Below are 7,224 nucleotides of genomic sequence, written 5' to 3'. Positions count from 1 at the left end.
GTCAGTTGTGGGGCGAGGCGGTGCCGGCCGCGGGCCGGGTGCAAGGCGCCGGCCTCGGCGCCGCCTCGGCGCGCAGCACGGGCGCGGCGAGCCTCTGAGCGGGAGCCGAAGGTTTGCCTGTGGGAGGGAGGTAGGTGGGGTGGTTTGACTTTGCCGCAGAGGCCGTCCCTAGCTGTGAACAGCAAAACGGGCAGCGAGAGCACGCCAGCAGCGCGCCGCCCACTTCCAAGCCAGGCGCCGCAGGATAAAGAGGAGCGCAGATTAATCCGAGACGCGTGCATGGCCGTCGTCGCCACTGCGGGCTGGGCCGCGGCGCTCGCCTACCCTGCGGCCTCCCTGCTCGCGCTCGCCAACGGCGCCAATGACATCTGCAACTCGGTGGGCACAGCCGTGGGGGCCGGCGCGCTGACGATGCGGCAGGCGCTGGTTCTGGGTTGCATCGCCGAGGCCATCGGCGCGGTCACCATCGGCCCGTTCGTCGCGCAGAGCATCGCGAGCGGCCAGATCCACGTCGCCGCCTTTGCCGGCTCGCCTCGCACGTTTGTGCTGCTCATGCTCTCCTCGCTGCTCGGCGCCGGCATCAGCACGCTGCTGGCGACCCTGTACGGCGCGCCGATCAGCGCGACGCACGGCATCGTCTCGGGCATCGTCACCGTCGCCCTCCTCTCTGGCACGCACGGCGCGCTCGACCTCGGCGGGATCGGTGCGTGAGAGATGCGAGCGCGAGAGAGATGCAAGAAGAAGGCAGACCGCGAGCCATGAAGACGCGAGAGAGGAGGGAGAGTGGTGGCTTGTGGAACGCTGCTTAGGGCACACGCAACACGACACTCTGACCGAGACCAACATCACACAGGCTTCACGCTGCTCGGGTGGGCCGCTTCGCCGCTGGCCGGTCTGGCGGCGGGGTTCGCCGTCTCGCTACTCGTGCATCGGCTTGTCCTCGGCACGCGCAGCCCCGCGGCGGCGGCGGCGAAGCGGCAGCCCCTCCTCCTCGCCCTCATCGCCTCCCTCTCCTTTTTGTTTCTCCTCCTCAAGGGGCCAGTCTTTCTGCGCCGCCGCGTGGCGGGCAGGCCGCTGCTCGCTCTCGGCGCGGCACTCGCCGGCGGCGCCGCCGTCGCCGCCGGTCGCTCCACGGTGCAGTGGGCGGAGAAGCGGCTGCGGCGGTGGGCGGCGAGGAGGGTGCGGCGGGGGAGGCTGTACCTTCCGGGCTCCTTGCGACGGGCCGCGTGCACGCGCAGCGGGATGGAGGACGGCTCTGGGGACGACTCTGGCAGCAGGGTGGGGGGCCGCGCTGCGGCGCTTGGCGCGGGGACAGGCACACCGGCCAGCGGCCGAGTGGCACGCCTCGCTCAGCTCGAGACGGTGCAGAAGCGGATCGAGATGGCGGAGGCGGAGGCGGAGGGAAGGTGCAGGGCGGAGAGAAGGGGCGGGGCGGAGGAGGGAAGCGGCGCGGCGGGCGGCATTTCCGGGGGAGCGGGGCAGCACCCGCCAGTGGGGCTGCCTGTGCTGCCTCTGCGTGGCGAGTCGCGCCGCGGGCTGCTGGGCGGGGGCTGCGGCGGGCAGGGCGTGCGGTCTGACTGCGGCGAGGCAGCAGAGTCAACGGGCGGCCCTGCTCTTGCGCCGCTGCCGCACGACGCTGCTCGACGCGACGCGGCGGGCGGCGAGGCGGAGGGCGGGGCGGGCGGGGCGGCGGGGGCGGGCGGGGCGGTTGCGCTGGCGGTGGCTTGCGACAGCCGCACATCGCCACTGGAGGCGGAACCGGAGGCGGGGCATGCCGCCGGCGGTGGTGCGTCGGGGCGCGCCTCGCCCGCCCGCGCGGCGTTGGCGGAGGGGGGCGCAGGGAGGGCGGCGGCGGGGCTGCGGGTGGCGTCGGGCGAGCTGCTCCTGGCGGCTCCTCGACGGTCCACGCCTCCCGGACTGGCTGCTGGACCCTCCTCCCGTAGGTAGCGACGGACGGGCTTCTCCCCTCCTCCTCTCCGGAGCAGTCTTCTCCAGAGGGCGGCGCGCAGGCGGCTGTCGGCCGAGGTGTGTAGGGGCGGCAGCTGTGAACAGCGTCTCTTCACGCCTCTGGCCGCGAGCAGGCGGCACGGCCGAGGGCTGAGTTGGACGAGGTGCAGCGCCGCTTCGTGCCGCTCCTCGTTCTGGCAGGCCTCTGCGAGCACCCGAGAGCACCCGAGAGCACCCGAGAGCACCCGAGAGCACCCGAGAGCACCCGAGAGCACCCGAGATTGCTCCTTGTGTTGGCAGGCCTCACTGTCGCTCTCGCGCACGGGGCGAACGACGTCGGCGTCGCCGTCGCACTTCTCGCCGAGATCACCCGAGATCACCCGAGATTGACCGAGATGACCCGAGAGTAGGCAACGCTGTCGGGCCTCTCGCCGCCATCCTCGCGACGCCGGCGGAGGGCCCGGTGGCGCTCGCGCCCGCGGTGCCGCCCACCGCTATGCTGTGCGGCGCCGGCGCTTTCGTCGTCGGCATCCTGACGCTCGGAGAGCGCACAATCTCGACCGTGGGGTCGAAGATCACGACCCTCACTCCGCACCGCTCCTTCGCCACCCAGACGGGCGCCGCAGTCGCCGTCCTCTCCTCCTCCGCGTGCGGGCTGCCCGTCTCCACCTCGCACTGCCTTGTCGGCGCCGTGGTCGGCGTCAGCCTCGCCGAGAAACTCTGCGGCGTGCCTAACACCGGCCTCGACCTGACCGTGCTGAGCAAGATCGTCGTTGGCTGGGTCGTCACGATCCCGCTCGCCGCGGCGGTCGCCGCCGCCGCATTCGTGCTGCTCAGCTGGCTCACTTGCCCGCACCGGCCGTACAATGAGGGCGGCGAGATTCTTCACAATGCCACCGCGCGGGGTGAGTGATGATTTTCGTTGGCCAGGGACGCGCGCCCGGTCTGAGTCCGCGTTCTTGCGTGAGTTGTGTGTATCTGAGGCTAGTTGCAAAAAACTTGGTGGGAGCCCCATGTATACTGAATTTTTGGTCTCTCAAAATCTAACCATCTAACCCAGGACATATACCCGACACTGATGCACATGAGTACGAACCGACTCCACGACGCAATGCCGGAGAGAGAGCGAGCTGATGAAGTAATGTACGTAGAAAGTAGTGGTGTGTGGGTTAGATGGAAGGCCGCCAAGGCTGCAGCCGCACAGGCAGAGGCAGCTCAGCAGGTGGCGCGGTGTGCCACCATCCACTCAGATTGTACAAAGCGACGGCGCACGATCAGGCGCGCCCCCCGGGCGCGCGTCGATGCACAATGTTACTAGTAAGAGGATTTTCGTGCGGTCCTTCGGCGTCCCGACGACCGCCGCCCCAGGGCCACGCTGAGCTCATACAGCTCAACCACGCTGAGCTCGACCTATCAGGCAATGAACCACCAGCTGGCGTCAGTGAGCCGGGATCAAGTCCAACACGGGGGGGCTGGCATCCGCGCCTCATCTGCAGTGCTCTCTAAGATGCTCTTGCGCTCACCGCTGACTGCACGTGCAAGGAGCAGCAGGCTCGCAGGTCGATAAATGCCGCCCTTGAGTGGCACGGCAACCTCAGCGTAGACCTAGGAGGGGGAATCGTAAGAGGGGGTGTAATATTTGAGAGCACTGTGGATGTGGCTGGGCCTGCTGTTGCCTGTCGTTTGAGCAGATCGACGGGGGTGGCGCCATCAACGCAGTCGAGCAAAGCGTCAAATTTGACGCCGGCATGCCTCCCTGCCACGTTCAGCTCATACTCGAACGGCTCAGTCTCGTGGGCCAGAAGCAGGTGGGTGCGGCCCTTCATGGCAGCCAACACCTCTCCCTCGAGCGTGTCCCTGCGCTCATCCTCGGCTGCCCATGTGCGCGCATCCAGATAGAGCAGCATGTGGCTGCATGCCGAGAGATCGGCGACGGAGGTCGTCACTTCCAAGTCTAGACCGACGTGCTGTAGGAGGCGCGAAAGCTCTTGGGTCAGCGCAAGCGCGCCGGGGTTGTGCGGGCTGGCATAGATGCGGTGCTGCTGCACTTTGAGGGGCTCCCATGTGAAGCTGATGCCGAATTCCCTATACGTCCTCTCTTGCTCGCAAGTCGACCATGACAGCTGCAGCAGCCGCCCCTCCTCGTCGCGCGGGAGGAGTGACAGCTCTGGTGAATCGCTCTCCAACATCGCCTGGACAGCACCTTCGAGTTCGAATGCAGTCAGATGCTTCTCGCCCGCCGGAGCCCGCCGGCTCTGGCCGCCAAAGGATTTGGCACGCCGCGATTTTGAGCCCACCCACGAGATCGATGTCGATCCTTCAGAGACATTAGGACAGCGGATGAGCGGCGCTACACACGCCTGCAAGGTGACATCGAGAAAGACAGGCACGCGAGTCCAAAGAAGCGGCGTGGCTGTCAGCGCGGCTAGGATATCGGCAGCCGAGGGCATCTCAGCGCCCCACCGCCTCACGTCGCGGTCTAGCTGCCACTTTCCAAAGTTGAGGCACGCCGCGTCGACTGCGGCTACGAGGGCCGCCTTGCTCATGTACGCGCTGCGCTCTTCAAACACGGATATGATTCCCTTGTCCAAAGTGACCGCGCGAAGGAGTTCGCGCATGGTGTTGGGGCGAGTCAGGTAGCCGTCGCTCAAAAACACGACAACCTGACTAGATTTCGCAACCTCGTACGCGCCTCGCCCAGTTTGGAGATCGTCCACGTCGAGAAAAATCTGCACAACAACCGGGGCGGTGGGGTTGGACAGGGCCACAAATGGGATTGCATGGCGGGGGAAGGGGCCTTCAGCTCAGGAACCATGTCCAGCAGCCGCTCCTTCATCACCCTGTTCACATAGCCAGAGTGTGAAGAGGTCAAGAGGCACTCGACCTGCACGAGAGCAGCCATGCGCTCCTCACGGCGTCCTGGCCGGTAAGCCAGGTGTGACTCAGAAAGATATGAAATTCGTCGCCGTCGGCGAGGGGTGTCAACTGCACAGTCCTCCCTGTAGACAGATAGCGCAGCTGCTGTTTGGCTGCCCTACGCAGCTTGCGCCTCCGACGAGCTGATACGTAAAGAATGGCGAGCACAACCACGGCTGCGGGGATAAGAATCGAGAACATAATGATTAGGACGAGCGTCGTTATGCCCGGAGAAGGAGGCGGCGAGTAGTTCTGCGGCCGCGTCTTTGTGCCGCCGGAGAAGACGAGATCTTCAATGTCGGTCAACTGCAACGAAGCGATTTCAGCAGAGTAGCTGCCAACGATCGAAAATTCAAGCAGAAAGCTCGAGAGAAGCACCGCCTGCGAAAGGCGGCGCCGCGATCCGGTGCCGCGATTTTCTATCCGGTAGTTCAGCAGGTTCAGAGTGCCGAGGCGATCGCCAGCGGAATCGAAAACCAGAGGACCGCTGATACCCACGACAGATCCATTGGCATGCGCCATTATCGCCGCGAATAGCGAGTCCGCATCATCCGGCGATGCTCCGTTGCGGATCGCGGCGTCGGCAGTCACTGCGAGCTCAATCACCGCATCCACATGTGCTGCCGCGTAAGCTGGAAAGGTTGACGGGTCATCATCGTAGTCGCAGAAAGGGCGGGACTGTGGGCCAATGTCCATGCAGCCTTGACTATTCGATGCCTCACCCCACAGCACCTGATATTGAAGGCTGACGTTCGAATTGTTGCTCATGCCGGATGACTCAATCAGACCCAGCACGCCCTCCGACCCTTTCACAGCCGAAGCATTCACTGAGCGCGAGCCGTCTGGCTCTGGATTGTAGAGGGCTGACTCGGCTGGGTACGCGTTCAGCCAAGCATGTCCCTCCCCAAAGAGTCTCTCCTCATCGTAAGCGGCGGCGAATACCGCGCGCTGGACGTTAGGGTAAACGGCGAGGAGCATGATTCGCGGATCTTTGCAAGTATCTACGAGCCGGTCGAGGAGCATGCTTCCCGTCAGATTCCCAGCGTCGAAAACGGCGTTCGAAAATGTCACCGCTTCGGACTCCCCGCCTAAGCTCTCAAAGCTTGAGGCGAAGGACTGCTTCACTCCACGGCCCCACATATCATCACCATGAAGCAGGCACACGTGTTTCCACTCCATCCGGTCTGCCAGTTGTGCTAAGCCAGCTGCCACATGCTTGTCGTTGCTCGAGAGACGGAGCAGTTTCGAGTATTCGCTCGTATTTGCCAGCATGGGGGCAGTCGATGAAGGCGCAAGCACAGCGGCGTTGAAGCGATTTGCTTCGCGCCAGTCGGCGTCGGTCACAGCGGCCACGTCATTCGAACAGAAAGGACCGATCGTGGCGACCACTCCATTCATCCTGACCTGGATCTCACGGATTGTACTTTGAACTGCATCCTCGTAGCTGCATCCTGCCTTTGTCGCTGTCTCCATAGAGTAGAACATTCGGTGGTTGGGCAAGAGGTCGTCGTAGAAGCCGTCTGTCTTGTTGTTGATCAGATCGATGGCATGCACTATGTGCTGGCACTCCTCAAAGAGGATGGACGAAGTAGGCTGGTCGCAAAAGACTCCGATGCGTAGAGTGTCGTTTGCGAGGTCTGGCGGCTTGGTGTTGTTGACTGCTGGCCTCGTAAGCTCCATCCCGTCGCCGGCAAAAACCGGTTCAAAGCTTTGTCCCCAGGTGCCCAGCTTGACCCACGCTCCGGACGCATTTACATTCATCACGTCGAACAGGATGCCATCCGTGCGGTCGCCGAAAGTCGTTGGCTCGGACGAGAAGGATATGTTGCCCGTTGCTCCCTCGAACTTGACGTTGAGAAGTGCCGCCATCAACGCGTTGCCGTCGATGTGTTTCACGTCTGAATCATCCACCAGCGATTGCACCGCGTTCGCCACAGCATAGACAGCATCGTAAGCTTCCGGGGCGTACACGCTCTCAGGCAGCTCATTGTTGGCACCAAAGCAGCTTGGCGCCCTGCTCTTCCCATCCGGATCGATCGACCAGAGGTGCCGCCCATCGTCGTCAACCGCCGGGTCGCACTCTATGCCGTTGCCGAGCGTGGAGGGCCGTGCACGCTTACGAGAGCTGTACTTGTCGTATGCCACGCTGGGCACGATCGAGTTTGTGATGGCGAGCATTCCGCGGAACGCGTCTTGCGAGGGTGGAGGAAGGGCGGGCTCGTCTCCGTGGTCCCCGCCACCAAGCGATCGCACCGCTTCGAACAGCCCAACGTCGCCGACCCAGGTGTACTTGGAGCCGACGAGTCCAAGGGCGAGGGCTTGCCTCAAAAGGCGAGTTACATCCCCCTCGAGAGCAATCAC

The 7,224-nt window shown here is 64.3% G+C and overlaps 1 protein-coding gene across 1 annotated transcript; it reads left to right on the top strand.

Moving 5' to 3' along the window:
• The first annotated feature begins 230 nt into the window (after positions 1–230).
• On the top strand, positions 231–2,959 carry PTA5 (putative inorganic phosphate transporter). Its single transcript, XM_005768564.1, has 4 exons — positions 231–703; positions 854–1,123; positions 2,053–2,282; positions 2,333–2,959. The coding sequence occupies exons 1-4, from the start codon at positions 280–282 to the stop codon at positions 2,858–2,860; spliced, it is 1,452 nt and encodes a 483-aa protein (XP_005768621.1). The 5' UTR covers positions 231–279; the 3' UTR covers positions 2,861–2,959.
• The last annotated feature ends 4,265 nt before the right edge of the window (positions 2,960–7,224 follow it).

Source organism: Emiliania huxleyi (genome assembly GCF_000372725.1).
Source record: "Emiliania huxleyi CCMP1516 unplaced genomic scaffold EMIHUscaffold_452, whole genome shotgun sequence".
Lineage (NCBI taxonomy): Eukaryota > Haptophyta > Isochrysidales > Noelaerhabdaceae > Emiliania > Emiliania huxleyi.
Note: the sequence above shows the minus strand (reverse complement) of the source record. Positions and strands in the feature narration are given on the sequence as shown.